This window comes from Oncorhynchus mykiss, chromosome 8, assembly GCF_057628025.1.
Source record: "Oncorhynchus mykiss isolate SJ-2025 chromosome 8, ASM5762802v1, whole genome shotgun sequence".
NCBI classification, from domain to species: domain Eukaryota; kingdom Metazoa; phylum Chordata; class Actinopteri; order Salmoniformes; family Salmonidae; genus Oncorhynchus; species Oncorhynchus mykiss.
The window spans coordinates 73,653,485-73,676,762 of record NC_143029.1 but is presented as its reverse complement, the minus strand read 5'-3'; the positions used below and the strand labels follow the sequence as shown (position 1 = coordinate 73,676,762).

General features: G+C 44.2%; 1 protein-coding gene across 1 annotated transcript in view; it reads left to right on the top strand.

Annotated features, from left to right (window-relative positions):
* The window catches only part of wnt3a (wingless-type MMTV integration site family, member 3A), a 35,292-nt gene extending 25,297 nt beyond the window's left edge, over positions 1-9,995 (top strand). Inside the window, exons 3-4 of the mRNA XM_021614260.3 lie at positions 7,886-8,151; positions 8,287-9,995. Of these exons, the coding sequence (XP_021469935.3) occupies positions 7,886-8,151; positions 8,287-8,766 (746 nt within the window). The 3' untranslated portion in view covers positions 8,767-9,995. The remainder of the gene's footprint in view (positions 1-7,885; positions 8,152-8,286) is intronic.
* The last annotated feature ends 13,283 nt before the right edge of the window (positions 9,996-23,278 follow it).

Sequence of the window (23,278 nt, the reverse complement as noted above, 5' to 3'; positions counted from 1 at the left end):
CCAGTCCTGCTAATAGTGCTTGGTGCAATCCTGCTAAGGGAGTACAGTCCTGCTAATTGTGCTTTGTACAATCCTGCTAAAGGAGTACAGTCCTGCTAATAGCGCTTGGTACAGTCCTGCTAAATAAGTACAGTCCTGCTAAAGGAGTACAGTCCTGCTAAGGGAGTACAGTCCTGCTAATAGTGCTTGGTACAGTCCTGCTAAGGGGGTACAGTCCGGCTAATAGTGCTTGGTACAGTCCTGCTAAGGGAGTACAGTCCTGCTAAGGGAGTACAGTCCTGCTAAGGGAGTACAGTCCTGCTAATAGTGCTTGGTACAGTCCTGCTAAGGGATTACAGCCTTGCTAATAGTGCTTGGTATAGTCCTGCTAATAGTGCTTGGTGCAATCCTGCTAATAGTGCTTGGTACAGTCCTGCTAAGGGAGTACAGTCCTGCTAATAGTGCTTGGTACAGTCCTGCTAAGGGAGTACAGACCTGCTAATAGTGCTTGGTACAGTCCTGCTAAGGGAGTACAGTCCTGCTAATAGTGCTTGGTACAGTCCTGCTAAGGGAGTACAGTCCTGCTAATAGTGCTTGGTGCAATCCTGCTAAGGGAGTACAGTCCTGCTATTTGTGCTTGGTACAATCCTGCTAAAGGAGTACAGTCCTGCTAATAGTGCTTGGTACAGTCCTGCTAAAGGAGTACAGTCCTGCAAAAGGAGTACAGTCCTGCTAAGGGAGTACAGTCCAGCTAATAGTGCTTGTTACAGCCCTGCTAAGGGAGTACAGTCCTGCCAATAGTGCTTGGTACAGTCCTGCTAAGGGGGTACAGTCCGGCTAATAGTGCTTGGTACAGTCCTGCTAAGGGAGTACAGTCCTGCTCAGGGAGTACAGTCCTGCTAAGGGAGTACATTCCTGCTAATAGTGCTTTGTACAGTCCTGCTAAGGGAGTACAGTCCTGCTAAGGGAGTACAGTCCTGCTAACAGTGCTTGGTACAGTCCTGCTAAGGGAGTACAGTGCTGCTAAGGGAGTACAGTCCTGCTAAGGGAGTACAGTCCTGCTAATAGTGCTTGGTACAGTCCTGCTAAGGGAGTACAGTCCTGCTAAGGGAGTACAGTCCGGCTAATAGTTCTTGGTACAGTCCTGCTAAGGGAGAACAGTCCGGCTAATAGTGCTTGGTACAGTCCTGCTAAGGGAGTACAGTCCTGCTAAGAGAGTACAGTCCTGCTAAGGGAGTACAGTCCTGCTAATAGTGCTTGGTACAGTCCTGCTAAGGGAGTACAGTCCTGCTAATAGTGCTTGGTACAGTCCTGCTAAGGGAGTACAGTCCTGCTAATAGTGCTTGGTACCGTCCTGCTAAGGGAGTACAGTCCTGCTAATAGTGCTTGGTACAGTCCTGCTAAGGGAGTACAGTCCTGCTAAGGGAGTACAGTCCTGCTAAGGGAGTACAGTCCTGCTAAGGGGGTACAGTCCTGCTAAGGGAGTACAGTCCTGCTAAGGGAGTACAGTCCTGCTAATGGAGTACAGTCCTGCTAAGGGAGTACAGTCCTGCCAAGGGGGTACAGTCCTGCTAATAGTGCTTGGTACAGTCCTGCTAAGGGAGTACAGTCGTTCTAAGGGAGTACAGTCCTGCTAGTAGTGCTTGGTACAGTCCTGCTAAGGGATTACAGTCGTTCTAAGGGAGTACAGTCCTGCTAAAGGAGTACAGTCGTTCTAAGGGAGTACAGTCCTGCTAAGGGAGTACAGTCCTTCTAAGGGAGTACAGTCCTGCTAATAGTGCTTGGTACAGTCCTGCTAAGGGAGTACAGTCCTGCTAATAGTGCTTGGTACAGTCCTGCTAAGGGATTACAGTCTTGCTAATAGTGCTTGGTATAGTCCTGCCAATAGTGCTTGGTGCAGTCCTGCTAAGGGAGTACAGTCCTGCTAATAGTGCTTGGTACACTCCTGCTAAGGGAGTACAGTCCTGCTAATAGTGCTTGGTACAGTCCTGCTAAAGGAGTACAGTCCTGCTAATAGTGCTTGGTACAATCATGCTAAGGGAGTACAGTCCTGCTAATAGTGCTTGGTACAATCCTGCTAAAGGAGTACAGTCCTGCTAATAGTGCTTGGCACAGTCCTGCTAAAGGAGTACAGTCCTGCTAAAGGAGTACAGTCCTGCTAAGGGAGTACAGTCCTGCTAATAGTGCTTTGTACAGTCCTGCTAAGGGAGTACAGTCCTCCTAAGGGAGTACAGTCCTGCTAACAGTGCTTGGTACAGTCCTGCTAAGGGAGTACAGTCCTGCTAAGGGAGTACAGTCCTGCTAAGGGAGTACAGTCCTGCTAATAGTGCTTGGTACAGTCCTGCTAAGGGAGTACAGTCCTGCTAATAGTGCTTGGTACAGTCCTGCTAAGGGAGTACAGTCCTGCTAATAGTGCTTGGTACAGTCCTGCTAAGGGAGTACAGTCCTGCTAAGGGAGTACAGTCCTGCTAAGGGAGTACAGTCCTGCTAAGGGGGTACAGTCCTGCTAAGGGAGTACAGTCCTGCTAAGGGAGTACAGTCCTGCTAATGGAGTACAGTCCTGCTAAGGGAGTACAGTCCTGCCAAGGGGGTACAGTCCTGCTAATAGTGCTTGGTACAGTCCTGCTAAGGGAGTACAGTCGTTCTAAGGGAGTACAGTCCTGCTAGTAGTGCTTGGTACAGTCCTGCTAAGGGATTACAGTCGTTCTAAGGGAGTACAGTCCTGCTAAAGGAGTACAGTCGTTCTAAGGGAGTACAGTCCTGCTAAGGGAGTACAGTCCTTCTAAGGGAGTACAGTCCTGCTAATAGTGCTTGGTACAGTCCTGCTAAGGGAGTACAGTCCTGCTAATAGTGCTTGGTACAGTCCTGCTAAGGGATTACAGTCTTGCTAATAGTGCTTGGTATAGTCCTGCTAATAGTGCTTGGTGCAGTCCTGCTAAGGGGGTACAGTCCTGCTAAGGGAGTACAGTCCTGCTAATGGAGTACAGTCCTGCTAAGGGAGTACAGTCCTGCCAAGGGGGTACAGTCCTGCTAATAGTGCTTGGTACAGTCCTGCTAAGGGAGTACAGTCGTTCTAAGGGAGTACAGTCCTGCTAGTAGTGCTTGGTACAGTCCTGCTAAGGGATTACAGTCGTTCTAAGGGAGTACAGTCCTGCTAAAGGAGTACAGTCGTTCTAAGGGAGTACAGTCCTGCTAAGGGAGTACAGTCCTTCTAAGGGAGTACAGTCCTGCTAATAGTGCTTGGTACAGTCCTGCTAAGGGAGTACAGTCCTGCTAATAGTGCTTGGTACAGTCCTGCTAAGGGATTACAGTCTTGCTAATAGTGCTTGGTATAGTCCTGCTAATAGTGCTTGGTGCAGTCCTGCTAAGGGAGTACAGTCCTGCTAATAGTGCTTGGTACACTCCTGCTAAGGGAGTACAGTCCTGCTAATAGTGCTTGGTACAGTCCTGCTAAAGGAGTACAGTCCTGCTAATAGTGCTTGGTACAATCATGCTAAGGGAGTACAGTCCTGCTAATAGTGCTTGGTACAATCCTGCTAAAGGAGTACAGTCCTGCTAATAGTGCTTGGCACAGTCCTGCTAAAGGAGTACAGTCCTGCTAAAGGAGTACAGTCCTGCTAAGGGAGTACAGTCCTGCTAATAGTGCTTTGTACAGTCCTGCTAAGGGAGTACAGTCCTCCTAAGGGAGTACAGTCCTGCTAACAGTGCTTGGTACAGTCCTGCTAAGGGAGTACAGTCCTGCTAAGGGAGTACAGTCTTGCTAAGGGAGTACAGTCCTGCTAATAGTGCCTGGTACAGTCCTGCTAAGGGAGTACAGTCCTGCTAAGGGAGTACAGTCCTGCTAATAGTGCTTCGTACAGTCCTGCTAAGGGAGTACATTCCTGCTAAGGGAGTACAGTCCGGCTAATAGGGCTTGGTACAGTCCTGCTAAGGGAGTACAGTCCTGCTAAGGGAGTACAGTCCTGCTAATAGTGCTTCGTACAGTCCTGCTAAGGGAGTACATTCCTGCTAAGGGAGTACAGTCCGGCTAATAGGGCTTGGTACAGTCCTGCTAAGGGAGAACAGTCCGGCTAATAGTGCTTGGTACAGTCCTTCTAAGGGAGTACAGTCCTGCTAATAGTGCTTGGTACAATCCTGCTAAAGGAGTACATTCCTGCTAAAGGAGTACAGTCCTGCTAAGGGAGTACAGTCCTGCTAATACTGCTTGGTACAGTCCTGCTAAGGGAGAACAGTCCGGCTAATAGTGCTTGGTACAGTCCTGCAAAGGGAGTACAGTCCTGCTAAGAGAGTACAGTCCTGCTAAGGGAGTACAGTCCTGCTAATAGTGCTTGGTACCGTCCTGCTAAGGGAGTACAGTCCTGCTAATAGTGCTTGGTACAGTCCTGCTAAGGGAGTACAGTCCTGCTAAGGGGGTACAGTCCTGCTAAGGGAGTACAGTCCTGCTAAGGGAGTACAGTCCTGCTAATGGAGTACAGTCCTGCTAAGGGAGTACAGTCCTGCCAAGGGGGTACAGTCCTGCTAATAGTGCTTGGTACCGTCCTGCTAAGGGAGTACAGTCGTTCTAAGGGAGTACAGTCCTGCTAGTAGTGCTTGGTACAGTCCTGCTAAGGGATTACAGTCGTTCTAAGGGAGTACAGTCCTGCTAAAGCAGTACAGTCGTTCTAAAGGAGTACAGTCCTGCTAAGGGATTACAGTCGTTCTAAGGGAGTACAGTCCTGCTAAAGCAGTACAGTCGTTCTAAAGGAGTACAGTCCTGCTAAGGGATTACAGTCGTTCTAAGGGAGTACAGTCCTGCTAAAGCAGTACAGTCGTTCTAAAGGAGTACAGTCCTGCCAAGGTGGTACCATCCTGCTAATAGTGCTTGGTACAGTCCTGCTAAGGGAGTACAGTCCTTCTAAGGGAGTACAGTCCTGCTAATAGTGCTTGGTACAGTCCTGCTAAGGGAGTACAGTCCTGCTAATAGTGCTTGGTACAGTCCTGCTAAGGGATTACAGTCTTGCTAATAGTGCTTGGTATAGTCCTGCTAATAGTGCTTGGTGCAGTCCTGCTAATAGTGCTTGGTACAGTCCTGCTAAGGGAGTACAGTCCTGCTAATAGTGCTTGGTACACTCCTGCTAAGGGAGTACAGTCCTGCTAATAGTGCTTGGTACAGTCCTGCTAAAGGAGTACAGTCCTGCTAATAGTGCTTGGTACAATCATGCTAAGGGAGTACCGTCCTGCTAATAGTGCTTGGTACAATCCTGCTAAAGGAGTACAGTCCTGCTAATAGTGCTTGGCACAGTCCTGCTAAAGGAGTACAGTCCTGCTAAAGGAGTACAGTCCTGCTAAGGGAGTACAGTCCTGCTAATAGTGCTTTGTACAGTCCTGCTAAGGGAGTACAGTCCTGCTAAGGGAGTACAGTCCTGCTAACAGTGCTTGGTACAGTCCTGCTAAGGGAGTACAGTCCTGCTAAGGGAGTACAGTCTTGCTAAGGGAGTACAGTCCTGCTAAAAGTGCCTGGTACAGTCCTGCTAAGGGAGTACAGTCCTGCTAAGGGAGTACAGTCCTGCTAATAGTGCTTCGTACAGTCCTGCTAAGGGAGTACATTCCTGCTAAGGGAGTACAGTCCGGCTAATAGGGCTTGGTACAGTCCTGCTAAGGGAGAACAGTCCGGCTAATAGTGCTTGGTACAGTCCTTCTAAGGGAGTACAGTCCTGCTAATAGTGCTTGGTACAATCCTGCTAAAGGAGTACATTCCTGCTAAAGGAGTACAGTCCTGCTAAGGGAGTACAGTCCTGCTAATAGTGCTTGGTACAGTCCTGCTAATGGAGTACAGTCTTGTTAATAGTGCTTGGTACAGTCCTGCTAAGGGGGTACAGTCCGGCTAATAGTGCTTGGTACAGTCCTGCTAAGGGAGTACAGTCCTGCTAAGGGAGTACAGTCCTGTTAATAGTGCTTTGTACAGTCCTGCTAAGGGAGTACAGTCCTGCTAATAGTGCTTGGTACAGTCCTGCTAAGGGAGTACAGTCCTGCTAATGGAGTAAAGTCCTGCTAAGGGAGTACAGTCCTGCTAATAGTGCCTGGTACAGTCCTGCTAAGGGAGTACAGTCCTGCTAAGGGAGTACAGTCCTGCTAAGGGAGTACAGTCCGGCTAATAGTGCTTGGTACAGTCCTGCTAAGGGAGTACAGTCCTGCTAAGGGAGTACAGTCCTGCTAAAGGAGCACAGTCCAGCTAAGGGGGTACAGTCCTGCTAAGGGAGTACAGTCCTGCTAAGGGAGTACAGTCCTGCTAATAGTGCTTGGTACAGTCCTGCTAAGGGATTACAGTCGTTCAAAGGGGATACAGTCCTGCTAGGGGAGTACTGTCCTGCTAAGGGAGTACAATCCTGCTAAGGGAGTACAGTCCTGCTAAGGGAGTACAGTCCTGCTAATGGGGTACAGTCCTGCTAAGGGGGTACAGTCCTGCTAATAGTGCTTGGTACAGTCCTGCTAAAGGAGTACAGTCCTGCTAAGGGAGTACAGTCCTTCTAATAGTGTTTGGTACATTCCTGCTAAGGGAGCACAGTCCGGCTAATAGTGCTTGGTACAGTCCTGCTAAGGGAAGATGTGATGGATGCCAGTAAACCTCTGCTGTATCATTGCTTTTAATGCCCCTTATTCCTCAAACTGGTTGAAACCTGCAGCCTGGGAGGAGCCTTCTCTCTCCCGACTCCCTCCCTCTTTCTCCCTCTCTTTTCCAACTCTCTCACTGTTTCTCTCTTTTTCCCTACCCCGTCTTCCTATTTCTCTCCTCCCTATAGCTCTCTCTCTCTCTCTCTCTCTCCACTCTCATACCCGCTCACCCTATCTGTCTCTCTCTGTTGTTGTCATTGTGCAAGACCATACAAGACCTAAATACATATATCCAACGAATCCTCCCTGTCATAAGGGATCCTGTAAAAAGCAGGGACAGTGGAACGTCAACAAGACCTCTGTGAAAAATGGACATGTAAGACACATCCCGGAAACCCTCTCTCTTTCTCTTTCTCTCTCTCTCTCTCTCTCTCTCTTTCTCTCTCTCTCTCTCTCTTTCTCTCTCTCTCTCTCTCTCTCGCTCTCTCTCCCTCTCTCTCTCTCCCTCTCTCCCTCTCTCTCTCTCTCTCTCTCTCTCTCTCCCTCTCTCTCTCTCTTTCTTGTCCCTTCTCTCTTTATCTCTCCCTGTTGTGTCTCAGCCTAGAGTCTTATAGTGAGGCCATTTCCTAACCTTTCAAAAGCTTAATTGAGTCTGTTAATTATAGCCCTGTCAGGCCTGTCTCTTCCTCTCATCTCTCTGGAAGTTCCTGATCTTGATTAGTCATCAGTAAACTATGCCTTCCCTCTATCCCTTGCTCTCTCCCTCCATCTCTTCCTCTCTCCCACACACAAACATGCACACACCCGCACGTACACACACGCACGTACACACACGCACATACACACACAGTCAACATAGTAATTCATTCAAGATGTCTATGACATATTTTCTTTAGAAGGGTTGATGTGTGACATTTACAGTATTATACAGGATTATACAGGACAGAACAGTAGCAGGTGTCAACATCATCATTCTGCAAACACTGACCTGCATTCCTATGTGCTTGTTGAGATACATTTATGGGTACATTCCAACAAAGTTATTGGTAACAGCAATCGATCATTCTCTGCAGTGCCATGGTTTTAAATGTATAAACCTGTAACCATATCAACTATAAAACTTGAGAAATTTCTCTTTGCTAAGAAGCAATTAGATTTATCACAGTAAGGTACTTAATTGTTACCCAGAAATGATCTGATGTTAAAATAAAAACGTCTGCATTGGAACTTTAAAAACGTATGTGGTTGTTCACATCTGTATAATTGATAAATATATCAATCTGCCATCTACCTCTCCCTCTCCTTCTCTTTACAGCCACCCGGGAGTCAGCATTCGTTCATGCCATTGCCTCAGCGGGGGTGGCGTTCGCAGTGACGCGGTCCTGCGCCGAGGGCTCAGCCACCATCTGTGGTTGTGACACACGCCACAAGGGCCCACCTGGCGAGGGCTGGAAGTGGGGCGGATGCAGCGAGGATGTGGATTTCGGCAGTATGGTGTCCCGGGAGTTTGCAGACGCTCGTGAGAACCGACCCGATGCGCGCTCCGCCATGAACCGCCAAAACAACGAGGCGGGACGAACGGTGAGACGTCTCTCTGAATCACTGATAATATCAGCCTTATGGAATAAACATTCATAAGACTTAGTAATATGGTGTTACTTTGACATTCATTAAACTAATTGCACCCCCCTGTTGTCCCGTCTGTCTCTCCCTCAGTCTCTGAACGACAACATGTTCCTGAAGTGTAAGTGTCATGGCTTGTCAGGCAGCTGTGAGGTGAAGACGTGCTGGTGGTCCCAGCCTGACTTCAGAGTTATCGGAGACTACATGAAGGACAAGTACGACAGCGCATCAGAGATGGTGGTGGAGAAGCACAAGGAGTCCCGCGGCTGGGTGGAGACTTTGAGACCCAAGTTCACCTTCTTCAAACCGCCCACGGAGCGAGACCTGGTCTACTATGAGAGCTCGCCCAACTTCTGCGAGCCCAACCCAGAGACAGGCTCTTTCGGGACGCGCGACCGTGCCTGTAACCTGACATCACACGGCATCGACGGCTGCGACCTGCTGTGCTGCGGCCGGGGACACAACACCCGGACGGAGAAACGGAAGGAGAAGTGCCACTGCATCTTCCACTGGTGCTGCTACGTCAGCTGCCAAGAGTGTGTTCGAGTCTATGATGTTCACACCTGCAAATAGATAGGGCCTTTGGGACCGCTCTTTCTGCACCTCACCAAATGTATTTTTTAAAATACTTTAACGTATAAAAGAGGAAGCTACTGTACGAGCCAGGCTCAGAGAACTTGAGGGGCTTTGATTGGACTTTGATCAAGCATTAGTTGACTTGTCTGTGGATTCAGCTACAGTACAGTCACCTAATAGGCAACCAAGATGGCGGCCTGTCATGTGATGCTGTGGTGTCAGCCGCTCTTAGAATGCTGAGGTAGTTCTAGAATACAGAGGTGGACTCATGGAGGCTCTATTCAGAAAATCAACATGGTTATGTTGATGTTGATGACCACCATCTCATCGATATGTTGATGACCACCATTTCATCGATAGAGGCAAAAGAGGAGACCATTACAGAGTGAACTATGAGTAGCCAAGGAGTGACTTTCAGTGACTTCCAGAAAGATGTTTCAAGGCCTTGGTTTCCTTCCTGACACAACAAAAGAAAACTGTAGGTTGTATATGGCTACATAAACTGTACTGTTGACAAGCACCATGTTGGTGAAAAGTCTGTATTCTCTGTGTAGACTCCTTCATGTATAGCGGAACAGCACTGTCTAAACCTTTAGGACACCATACGATCTATTTTTCTAAATATTAAGTGGCACTCTGCTCTGCTTATGAGTTTTATATATCTACAAAAAAAGAACAGCATTTCTGAGCTATGTTCACAACTTTGTATGACCATGGTGCACTCAAAAGCACACATTCTACTCGACATTTGCAGTATGTAAGTGGTAACAAACTTTTCAACTGTTTTATGATAAATATAGTGTTAACATGTTACTAATGTTGAGATTAGAATGCACTTGCACCAAAGTGAATGTAGTTTTTACATTTCTGTGTTCATGTATTCTCAAATCCTGTCTTTTTTAGTCTGTGGTATGAAGTAGGATTACTCTGATCACAAAAAGCACATGAGCACAAATCAACCAAATCAAACAGGTTTGAAAATAATTTATGTTTATCCCTATACAATCTTCTATCAATGCCTCGTCGGGAACCCTGCTACAACTGCAAGCTCTTTGAAGAAAGTTTCCAAGAGTTGGCCATAGAACGATAGATGATAAAAAACAAAGTTTAGCCCAAAGACAAATTACTTTCAGCTGGAGGAGGATGAGGTGGTCAGAGAGTCTAAAGTGAGTTTGAAAGTTCAGCACTTGTGTCTAATTGAAGAGAATAAAGCTTGTTCTACTCGTTTTTATCAGTGTTAGTAACCGTTCAGCAGAACACAGTATGTGTATCACCACGTGTCCCGGTGCAGACAGACCCATGCTATTTAGTGTTTGAAAATGAAAGGATGTGAAAGAGACTGGCCCACTAGTATAATTCTGTTTTCATTATGCCCATGAATGCATGTATGCAATCTTACTGTTTCCTATCTGTAAGCTATTACTAACTGTAATCTGAAATGCTTCTCAGAGTATACTTCGTACTTTGTACAGTATGTTATGAACAGCAATCTGATGTCAAGTGGTAACCCAGCTGTAGTTTCTGTAAAACGATTACCAAAATCTGTGTATCAGATTCTGATTCCTGGCTTATAGATGTAGGTTCTTAATTTGATCACCCTGTTTCAGGAGAACCTTCCTGCAATACAGGACATTTAAAACTTGTAGTGTATTTAAGGTTTAAAAAGGCTTCGGAAGTTTGTAATTTCCACTTTGAAATGAGATTTTCCCATACAGAAAATGTACCAACCACTACAAAAATGTCAATTAATTATAATCTACATAATAATTCACAAACTGGTTCAAATTAAGATCCTCCAACCTTACAAACTGCAGCATCACTGAAACTATCAAGACTTCCCCTTTGTATGCTGCTAATTATACATGTATGTATGTATTTATGTATGTATGTATGTATGCATGTATGTATGTACACTACATGACCAATAGTATGTGGACACCTGCTCGTCAAACATCTCATTACAAGATCATGGGCATTAACCCTTTAGAGTGAAAGCCATGTCTAAGCCGGGGGATATATGTAATTGTTTTAAGAAGGTCATACCAAGGATCATTTAGCTATTTGATTTAGAATTTTAAGACCCCTTGAAGTATCCAAAAAATATATTTCAAAAATATTTGATGAAAATGTATTTTTGACCTTACTGCTATTAGCCCATACAAATGCGTTGAATAACAGATTCACTACATGGAACAACAGATAGTCCCCCAAAAATATCAAAAGGAGGATTGTTTTGAAGTGTCTCTCTTATATCTGAGAGAAATCTGAAATATCAGGAAAAATGTGTTATTCTTTTTTACTTAACCACTTATTTTTGGCACTAAACAGTCTAAGCCCTGTCTAAGCCAGGGGAAGGGGGTTCTACTAAACTATATGGAATTGTTTTAAGGTCATACCAAGGATCATTTAGCTATTTGATTTTGAAGTGTAAGACCCATTGAAGTATATATATATAAAAACAAATATATAAAGGGGCCTTCCGAGTGGCACAGGCACTGCATCACAATGTTGTGGCGTCACTACAGCCTTGGGTTCAATCCCAGTGTCACAACCAGCCGTGACCAGGAGTCCAATAGGACGGTGCACAATATGCCCAGCGCTGTCCAGTTTAGGGGAGGGTTTGGCCGGGGGGCTTTCCTTGCTACAGCTTATCGTGCTCTAGCGACTCCTTGTGGCAGGCCGGGCACCTGCAGGCTGACAGTGGTCATCTGTTGAATGGTGTTTCCTCTGACACATTAGTGCAGCTGGCTTCTGGGTTAAGCAAGCGGGTGTTAAGAAGTGTGGCTGGGTGGGTCATGTTTCAGAGGACTCAACCTTCACCTCTCCCAAGCCCGTGGAAGAGATGAGACAAGATCCTAATCACAAAATCAGGGAGAAAAAAGGGGGTAAAAATTACAATAAAAAAAAAAAAAAGATTAAAATGCATTTTTGACCTTACTGCTATGAGCCCATACAAATGCATTGTACGGGGGTTTATTGTCGTGCTGGAACATGCAGGGAATGACCTTCCCTAAACTGTTGCCACAAAGTTGGAAGCACAGAATCGTCTAGAATGCCATTGTATGCTGTAGCATTAAGATTTCCTTTCACTGGAACTAAGTGGCGTAGCCAAAACCATGAAAAACAGCCCCAGACCATTATTCCTCCTCCACCAAACTTTACCGTTGGCACTGTGCATTTGGGCAGGTAGCGTTCTTCTAGCATCCGCCAAACCCGGATTCGACCGTCGGACTGCCAGATGGTGAAGTGGGATTCATTCCTTCAAAGAACGCGTTTTCACTGCTCCAGAGTCCAATGGCACCGAGCTTTACACCACTCCAGCCGACGCTTGTTTTTGCATATGGTGATCTTAGGCTTGTGTGCGGCTGCTCGCCCATGGAAACCCATTTCATGAAGCTCCCTGATGAACAGTTATTGTGCTAACGTTGCTTCCAGAGGCAGTTTGGAACTCGGTAGTGAGTGTTGTAACCGAGGAGAGGTGATTGTTACCCGTTACGCGCTTCAGCATTCGGCTTCATCACTCGGCCGTCCCGTTCTGTGAGCTTGTGGCCTCCCACTTCTTGGCTGAACTGTTGTTGCTCCTAGACATTCCCATTTCACAATAACAGCTTTTACAGTTGACTGGGGCAACTCTAGCAGGGCAGAAATGTGATGAACTGAATTGTTGGAAAGGTTGCATCCTATGACGGTGCCACATTTAAAGTCACTGGGCTCTTCAGTAAGGCCATTCTACTGCCAATGCTTGTCTGTGCAGATTGCATGGCTGTGTGCTCGATTTTATACACCTGTCGGCAACGGGTGTGGCTGCAATAGCCAAATCCACTAATTTGAAGGGGTGTCCACATACTTTTGTATATATAGTGTATGTATGTATGTACTGTATGTTAGTTATTCTTCTTTCTATGAAAGACAGCGTTTAGATGTAGGTTGAACAAAAATGTGAAGTTTTCTACTAATTCATTTTGCATATAGACTGGATAGACATGTACATGAATGTTAACCAAATAGACATATTTTGATAAGTATTGTTTGTTAGTCTGTGTTTTGGTTGGGGAATCATGTATTCACTGGTCCAACTGTGGACTAAAAGTTATGTAGAGCTTCAGCTTAAATGAGCTTCTGATTGCTTGAACAAATATGAAACCTATATCACTTACTGCATATCAGTACACCTATGTTATATGTGAGATTAAATACAACATAATATTCATACCTTTGCAGAACAAAAATTAGACTACTGAACCTCGAATCAAGAGTTATGAATTCCATAAGGAGTGAAGAACTTCAGCAATAATTTTGTTGGTTCCAGAAGCTCTTGGGAAATAGGAAAGGTTGATGGTTGAGTAGTACATAGTAAACTATGTATTTTCCTGTCAGGCATGTGTATCTCTCACCATGTTCATCTTCCATAGACATCCATAGACTTAGAATGCATTCCTCATACAATGACTGCCACTATGCTGTATAAATGAAAGCACCAGAATGACACAATCATGTTTCACATGAGATTACTTTTTGACTATGATAAACTACCGAGCAACCATTTTCGATACAATCTGTGCTTTTCTGCATTTATATTTCAGTTCATGTTTTGTTTGTTTGTCTGTCTGTCTGTCTGTGTAGACAATTTGCTGACGTTCAAAAAAATGTGTTATGGTCTTTAAACCCAAAGTTTTGTACAAATGTGTTATTTGCATTCATGTATTTCTAAAGTCTGATGTTTTTGTAATGATTATTTATTTTACCGTAACTGTATATATTAGTAAGTAAGAGTATATATTTTAGTTTCCGAAACAGTGTTGTTACTTTTAGCACTGTAACAGTTTTACCTCAATGTCTGTTTTTATCACTGACTGTACACAGGATACTGTCTGTAATAGATTGATAGATGTTAACTTTAGAATGACATAATAAAACAACATAAAAAACTACAAACATGGAGTCACTTTTTATCACAGAAGGTTGGCAGCACCTTAATTGGAGAGGACAGGTCATGGTAATGGCTGGAATGGAAGGATTGGAATGGTATCAAATACATCAAATACATGGTTTGATGCCATTCCATTCGCTCCGTTCCAGCAATTATTATGAGCCGTTCTCCCCTCAGCAGCCTCCACTGCTAAATGCATTTTTTCTATATAGGCCTATAGTACAACCTACAAACATCCTTCCATGTCCCCATCCTCTCACCAACCACAAACAGGTATAGTTCTAGAGATCATGAAGTCGTTCTAACCATATACCCATCCATATGTTTCTTTAATATAGATAAAGGTAAATAGATTACAAGAATATAACAACCTGTCTTGTTTTAGCATCGACTGATAAATGATGTTAACTAAAGCACGTGTAGAGGTGAAATGATGCTCTAAATTCTAAAAACAGAGAGGATAATATATAAATAAAATATGTCCCGTAAACTCCATTCCTTCTCCAAGTGAGGTCACACTTTTCTTTCTCGCTCTAAAATCATGTTACCATGTGGAGGATAGATGCCGCTGGCATCACAAAAACAACTAGGCAGGTCTCCAGAATACAGTTTCTTAATTCCCTATATTTCTGCATTGAGCATGGAGATACAATAACAATTCCAAAGTGAGGAGAGAGGAGAATATTGATTAATTTTAGGAGATGCCAGTTCTAATTGACTGGAGACAGAGACAGGGACAGAGAGAGAGAGCAAGAGAGAGAGAAAGAGAGAGAGAGTGTGTGTGAGAGCTTAATATTTTAATGGATTTGAAAATACACTTGGAAGTATTTGAAATACAAAAATACACAAGACTCAAATACACTCCCATGCATTTAAACTAGGTATTTAAAAATATTATCTGAAATAAGTATTTTAAAAATGCTGTCAAAAACAATTTGGCAGGCCTTTTTTAAATTTTTTACAATAACCACTCAAATACTCAAATAAATGTACTTGTTTTGGGCTGTGCATTTGAAAATACTCAAATACACAGAAAAAGTATTTGTAATACCAGATACTGAAATACACATGCATTTGAACCCATGTCTGTAGTTGACATACTTATGTTAACGTTGGGCTCAACGTCTCTGTTCCTCCTCTGCTGTGCCTTATCTGGTCACAGGGAGAACATTTCCTGAGGCCTATTAGGGAGGACCATAGAGATGACATCATGACATGTCTACCCACACACTTCAACCACCCCTTGACGGTTTTGCACAGCACTGCCTATTGGCATGTCAACGGACAAAATACATGTTCACTTGTAAAGGGGATAATATTGATAAGATGCCTCACTGCATCAATGCATAGACTGGCTGGACAGACAAATGCAGCCAGTTTCAGTGGGTCCTTCACAATAACTATCTCAACATGCAGGCAAAAGTACAATTGACACTGAATGGCCCTAGTCCCTTGAGCTGCCCTTTCACATGCCTTAAGGTCATTGTATCCTCCATCTCCTGCTGATGGGGAGACTATAAATGACACAAGACAAATTATTAAAGTATAATGTGGGGGGGTAGAGAGAGAGGGGGTAGAGAGGGAGAGTGGGTGGAGCTTTGTGAGGAGAGAGCGCTGATCTGGGGGTAGATAGATTAGAGGGGGTGATCTGATGAATAGAGCCCACCAGTGCTCCAGCTCTGGCCCTCATTCCCGAACCAGCCACCTGATACTCTTTCAGACCCACAACAATATCACCACCAGAGGCCAGGGCTCAGTGCTATCTAACCTCATTATCAGAGAATACATTGATACACAACCCCCACTCTGAGAGGAATGGCTACAATATAGCCAGGCCACTGTGATACCCATGTCAGTCTGTTCTTATTCATGTGGATTCATGTCTTTCACCTAACTCAAATGTTATCGCAGGCTGTCATTTACTGTTAAAGTTCTTCGTAGGCCTTGGGGTCCAGCAATAAATTAATGAAGGAATGACGGCAGTTGTGCCATGCAAACACTTTTTCTCTCGTGATAAAGATTAAAGAAAGTGTTGATGTTTATCTAGTAACATTCACTCATATGTGCCCCCTCAAGACGAGAGCAGGCTTGCAGCTAGAGCGGATTAGTGACAGCCCAGACCAGTATAGCTCACTCATTCCACACACTTTGATTCTTCCACTTTTCACACAGACTGAAAGGGACTAGAAAACCCAGTATAAAACATGAAACAACCAAACAACAGAAAGATCACAGGATGGCCAGAAACTCAGCCCCTGCAGCAACACCGAGGGGGGAAATGGGCCCTTCCCTCCCTCCTCTTCCACCAGAGCCACCTAACTGCCTTGTCACCCAGGTGAGATGTACCAGATAGTTGCCAGAGGAGGCTACGGCGGCTCCAGCTATGGAAGCTGGCATCCTGACTGTGAGATAATCGACACAGCTAGACCCTCAAGTGGCACCACCCAATAACCATATAAATGGGAGACAATGGCCCTAATTGCAATCAGTGTCCTCCGCCTCTTTTTATGTCCTGTTTTTGCTGTTATTGAATAGGGAAGGCGAGAGAAACCAGGGTTTCACAATAGAAAGAGTCCCATCTCCATCCCATGCATTTCAATAAAGCTGTGGTGTTCTGGAGGGGTAGGAAGACTGGGGCATGATACATAGTGGTGGTGTGCTCTGGTGGTGTGATGCAAAGCCCATTCTTTACAAGTGACATGGTACAAAACACTCCCACGGTCTAAAACCTTTTGATGTCCATGTAGTATGGATTCCCTAATGTCATATTTGCATACAGATCACATTGAGATGTTGTTATTGTTGTTGTGGTTGGCCTGGTGATGGTGATAGATGTCTATGGTGTTTGACTACCGTATTACATATGACATATCTAGTATCCTATTGCACTTAGACTTCAAAAGATTGTCAAAGAAATGCTGATTTGATCATCCAAGATTTCATGAAATCAACACTTCTAAGTAACTAAATTAGATTTGAACCCTCGCTGATGGTATTTTACAGCACTGGGTGGAATGTCTGACATTGAACAGCAATTTGGGAAAGAACGTGGCAGTCAAAGCACTATTTGTATATCATACATCCCAAAGAGTTGGTAATGGATGCACAGAGCAAGCTACTTCAGTGTGCGGCTATTTCCTTATGCTGCGGACTGTGAAGAAAACCTTTTAATGTACATGTGTCTTTCAGTCCCAGTACCATATTGCCACACATTCAGCAAGCTTCCATACACCAGCTCTGAACAGTGCAATGAGAGACACAACGGCATGATTATAGACTCCTTCTACACCTTTTTTTAGGTAAACTATGTCAATAATGCTAGATTGAGGTGTGACTATTATGGAGGCCTACAGTTAGTCTTACAGAAGTGCAAAATATTGTCACTTGCAAGCAATATAAATCTCCTTCCAATCAAGGTAAACGTGATATATTTTACGTTAAACATAGACGTGTTGTTTCTAACACAAACCTGATTGCTGATAGTTAACAGTCATTTAAAATAAACAATCACATCACACTCCATCATTGAATCCAGACTAGGTCCTGGGGTGAAATATGTATTTGTTGATATTTATTGAACCTTTATTTCAGCAAGGGGTTCCATTCAGACCAAAGCCTCTTTTCCAAGGGAGCCTTGCATGAACACAATTTATTAACAAATTAAATGAAATTACAACATTCAAACGTACAACGTAATAAGAACATACAATACTACAAACAATTTAAGAAGCAAACACATTTAATATATAATTGAAGTATCTGTTAAGATTTATAACATATGGTAACTTCACACTGGACACGAATGCCTCTGTTTTGTTGCTGGGAAATATCTTAGAACTTTAGTTGTGCCAATCATTGCCCTATTTCATCTTTTACACCCATGAAGGGGAAACGTGAGAAGTGTGTCACCTGCCCTGAATGGCTAGAACGGGGTTATCCCCTGGCATTCTATAGATGAGAGCCACCACCAGGAAAGCTGTAGCACCTGCACAGAGCTCCTCTTTCTTTTGAAGTGCTTGTTTGTATTGTTAAAGCGAACAAAGGAATTTTGCCACCTTTAGTCAAACGTGGAGGATAATAGCAGGGAGAATGTTAATGAGCTCGCTCTGTGAGGTGGGTGTGCTACTGTAAAGGCAGTCTGGGGGGCAGGGCCAGGGGCAAAGGTTGACGAGAGGTCAGCTAGACCAAAGTGTGTGTGGGGGGGGGGGGGCAGATAGGTGGGAGCTGACATGATCACTCGGTCGGTCACCTTTTCAACTCTCAAGCTGTTTAACATGTTTGACATCCATGGATTCATTATCAGTTGATCTTATCAATGTGGGACAACATGTGTTCATTCATGTATTCAGTCATTCCTTGAACAAGGACCATGCACTGCGTTTCATGGCAGAGAAGTTACAATTTCTTGCATCTGTAGTAACTGAACAGATAACCCCAGACAATCGCTGATGAAAAAACATTGAGTAAAACACAACTATGAGAGACATTTTCTGTCCACTAAACAAAAGCAACCATATTAATCGACTCACAATACCACAGCAACACTTTGTCAAATCAAATCAAATGTTATTTGTCACGTATGTTATTGCATGTGTAGCAAAATGCTTGTGCTTGTAGTTCCAACAGTTCAGCAATATCTAACCAGTAATATCTAACAGTGTGTGTGTGTGTGTGTGTGTGTGTGTGTGTGTGTGTGTGTGTGTGTGTGTGTGTGTGTGTGTGTGTGTGTGTGTGTGTGTGTGTGTGTGTGTGTGTGTGTGTGTGTGTGTGTGTGTGTGTGTGTGTGTGTGTGTGTGTGTGTGTGTATGCATGTGTCCGATAGGGTGTATCAATGACAAGGTGACTAGCAGCGGTAGAGAGGTTATCATTAGCAGGGACTGGCGCTGGCCGCTGCTAGTTCCAGTAATTACCTCACAAAGGGCGCTGCCTGCCTTCCCACTGCTTTTCCCACACTGCACTGCAGGCTCAGAATTCCAAGCGGCCCCAGACCTGCAATCTCCTTGGTTTTAAGCAGCAAATTACTGACAAGACCATTCTTCACAGCACTGTAATTGCATTTGAGTGCTATTTTTATTGGGGCGACCCCCCCGAACCCCCTCTGCACTGCCGTCCTCCACCTTTCAAACTAAAGCTAGTTCCCACTAAGGAGGGGCGAGGGGTTAACATAGATTGCATTATTTCTGTTATTGGAAAAATTTGAAAAATGGAGGGAGGTGCGTATAATCCAGAAGATTTTAGCTTTTCTATTTCTCTCATCTCTTCACAATATATTCCACCATTGCCGGTTTGGACATCATGGCATCACTGCTAAATTAACTATTCATCCGATGAATATTTTCTGTCTAGAAAATAATTGAAATGGTCAACAAACAAAAAGTGTATGGGTCAGTCTGCTATTGACAGACTTCCTGTCTTGTTTCAAGCGATATAGCAGCAGTTGAGCATCTTGGCTTGTCTACAAGTGTAATCACTGCTTATTGTCTTTCCCATCCCTCCACATTATTCCCTCAGTGTTGTACTACATAGAAATAATTAGTCTCCATGTCAATACAAGCTCCGAGCACAGAAAACACCTAATTATCACACTGAAACAGATCCAGTTGCATTCTTGGCTCTGTCAAGCTATACCTCTTTTTTCTCGTCAATGTAGTTACTTTTCTTTTCGTGGAAGAGGGGACAAATTCTCGGTGTTCTAATGCTGGACAATCAAAAAACAGCTGCTCATTTGAAATGAGAAAAGGAGAAGATGGAAATGGTTGAAGGATTAGAGGATCAAGACAGGATAAAATAATAAGATATTCTTGGTGTGATCCAGTCGAGTTTGAAAGATGGAGGGACTTAACAAGGATTTTAGACTTTAGACTGCCATTATATCCATCCAATGCAGTTCCATCTAAATTGTCTGCAGTTTGGTGGACCGGACAGTGCAACAAGGAAGCTTCAACCCCCCAACTCAAACTCCTATACACAAACACCCGTACATGAAATAATATGTTAATCAGTTGTTCCTTTTCACTCTCAAATAAATTGAAAAAACACACAAATAAAATTACGAATATGTTTGCATTCAACTTCAGTTCCTTTTCTATTTGTTATCCTTCTTTTGAGAAGCAATTATACAGGTTACTGAAAATCTAACAGGGATGTAAGGCCATGTTACACTGCCCTATCTTCTAAAGATATATATCACTGTATGTATAACCCTGTTTCCCGTTTTTCCCGTGTTCCAAAAGGTGGAATAAAACATGATACATCAAACTAAAGTATGTCCAGCTCTCCCGGTTGTGTGCTGAGGTGCCCCAGGGTAGGACTTGGTAATTGACTCTGGGAGCAGCCCAATTCGTCTGTGGCATAATCTGTCCATCCCCCTTCCTTCCCTCCATCCTCCCTTCGTCTGTCAGTCAGAGCAGGTTGACACCTCTGACCCTGCTGTGTCTAATGGGTTGTCAGAGGGCTACAATAAAGTAAAATGACAAGCCCTCTAATGCATTACTACAGGGGGAGCTGTGGCTCCAGCCAGCAATGAGAGGCTGCCCACTGTGGTATATTTTAGCCTGGAGGTAGGCAGGTGTGCATCTGGAACAACACACACACACGCAGGAAAATGCATCTGAAAAAATTATAACAAACAAAACATTATTGTTCTGTTGATTCCACAAAGTACACTGGCTAGGTGACAAAGTACACTGGCTGGATGACATCATGGGAAGAACCACTGTTTCAACTTCTGTCAGATAATTATGGGTGTTAATTCTGCATTGCCACAATTATTTGGATAATTTCAGAAATGTCACTAATTCCATGACGGTATTCTGCCCAATTACCAAGATGACATAGCAGGTGTACTAAGGTTACTTTGTATAGAGGAATAATAATCACATAACACAATTTGGAATAACCTATAGCCTATGGCTTTATTATATCACTGATGGACATGCATACACTCAAGAGAGTTGTCAGTAGCAACACAGACCTGTACCCCAGTCAGTCCAGCCCCAGACCACCTTGGAGAGATATGTTATGAGACTGTTGGCTTTGTCAGAGTCTAGGTCTCTCTCTCCAGACCCACAGGGCCACTAACATTCACCTTGTCAGTCAGATGTCAGTCAGTGTTAGAGAAATTGAATGAGGGTGGGTTCCAAATAATTTGGCATCGACGCTGTCACAATGGCAAGGCTCGGCGATGCCAAATTAAAAGTAGTAGGTATAGGTACCTAGGATGCCACAGGTTTTCAATTGGTGCTGGGTCTCTCTGCTCTCCTCAGTCTGTGCTCTGACACGCTACTACATTCCAACCAATTATCTAGCCCAAGGTGGAACAGGTTAACATCTTACCTTTGATGCCTCCTCTACAGAGTCTTTGATTTAATCATGGCAAACTAAAGGTACAGGGTGGGGCATCCTTTATTCTTTCTTTAGTCATCATTCAGGTACAGTTCATGGCAGACGAACAGGGAGAAACTTCAAACGGACACCACTGAGGAAAAACAAATTATTTTTTTTCCCTCTCTTTGATTAACCTCAACTACTGTTGATAGTATCGTCAGGTTTCTGAATAATTGGTCACGTCATTACCTGATGTTCTCAACTCAGAAAAACAGTACATTTTTGCACACTGCAATGGAGGTCAGACAGAGACGGAAAGCCTAATCCACATGAATAATGAAAGTTCATCAAAACAGTCCTTGATAACCTCCACTCCAATCCAGTCAACTAAATAGACATTCTTTGGTAACATCCACCACACGCCAACACACACTCATCTTACATTATGACCCACAATGCCCATGCATGGTTGACAATACGTGGCCCCCCTTTTCCCTGAGGAAGTGCATCTTTGAAGCGCTTGTCTCAATCGTCCGTCACACATATCCCTAATAGATATTCCTCATGGCTCCAATGACCCACACAGTCACCACTTATCATCCCACTCAGCACCAATGTGGAATTAATGTTGGCCAAATTAGCTCCCACAAGTTAATGCTACTGGTTAGTAGATACATTCTACAACAGATTTTGTTTGTATCTGTTATAGGAAAGCGCCTCCTCATATTTTTGCAGAAGCTAGGGCAAATGGAGAATGGATTTCTGTCTTCAGGATTGGATTGTTTCTTTCAGAATGATTTAGTATAGGGGCTATTGTTTTATTGTGCCTTGTGGTCTGCTTAGCTCCTTATTGTAATTGGGATAATCTTATGCAAAACACCTAAAGTCCTAATTATTTTCGCTGACAATATTTAATTTATAGTGATTGGTCTACTTCATTTAGTCTTCTTCTTGGCACAATCCGCCATCAAAATCTCATTGAAGATGAATCCTCAACGGGCTACCACACATTTCCTTATGCGCCCAAGGCATACAAAATGTTATGTAAATCCCCTTAACGACCTTTTCAGGCCGCTGACAATCGCAACACAAAGGTGATTGGCAGCCGACACCATGGTGCACAGTTATCCTTTGCCCAGCACCACCTCGCTCTATAGCGCCCCCTACTGTGAGAGGCGTGGGGTAGGGTGCCCAGTGGCGGTCGTTGCCAATGGGGTAAAGCCAGCATGGATCCTCTCACGGCAACCATGTGGGTCGTGGTAATAATGTTCGATTTGTTTCCAGCCCCACACACCCCATTCCCTTTGGGGAATAGGCCAGGGCCAATATTCCAGCACATCAGGCGCAGAGGAAGGCATCCATGCCTGTCTGTCTGTGTTCCAGCACGACTTGGCCTTCTTTCGCCCCATTGTACTGCTCACAGGGCAGTCCATTAGTGGTCCCATTGGACCAATCTGCTCCATAATGTGTTTCTATTGTCATCATTATTCAGATTATTATTATTTGCCCCAACCCTAACCCCCACCCTGGAACCCCTGTGTAGTCCTCACGGGGGGGGGGGGGGGGGGGGGGGGGGTCTATACAGTACATGGGCTCCATCCATACACAGACTGTCTAAAACTCTGAAGGGCTACTAATCTGCTACAAGGATGACAAAATACCCCACTGTTACACACACACACACACACTAGAGCCCGACCGATATGTTTTTTTGGGGTCCCATAGCAATTCTTTGGGGGGACAAAACGTACCGATTGCCATCCAAAACAGCAATTTTCCAAGAAATGTTTCAATTCTTGATTTATTACATTGTGAAGTGAATGACACATCATGGGAATTGTCGCAAATGTTGAGATCAGCATGAGATTCCCTTTTTTCATCCAATTGATTGAATATCGGTTATTGGTTACCAATACCGATATAGCGTTAAACAGACAATGATATTAGTGAACCGATACATCAGTAGGGCTCTAACACACACACACACACACACACACACACACACGCACACACGCACATACACACACACAGCAAAACACACACACACACACACAGTAACCGACAAACAGCAACACACACAACACACACACACAGCAAAACACACACATACACTCACAGCAACAACACACACCCAAGAGTCCACTGTTCTCAAATCCCTTACTGAGCGTGTTTTATCCTCTCCAGGCATCATCTCAGAGGGGAGCACGTCTGCCCCCTACTGAGACCAATACCAACTTCCTACAGTTAGAAAAG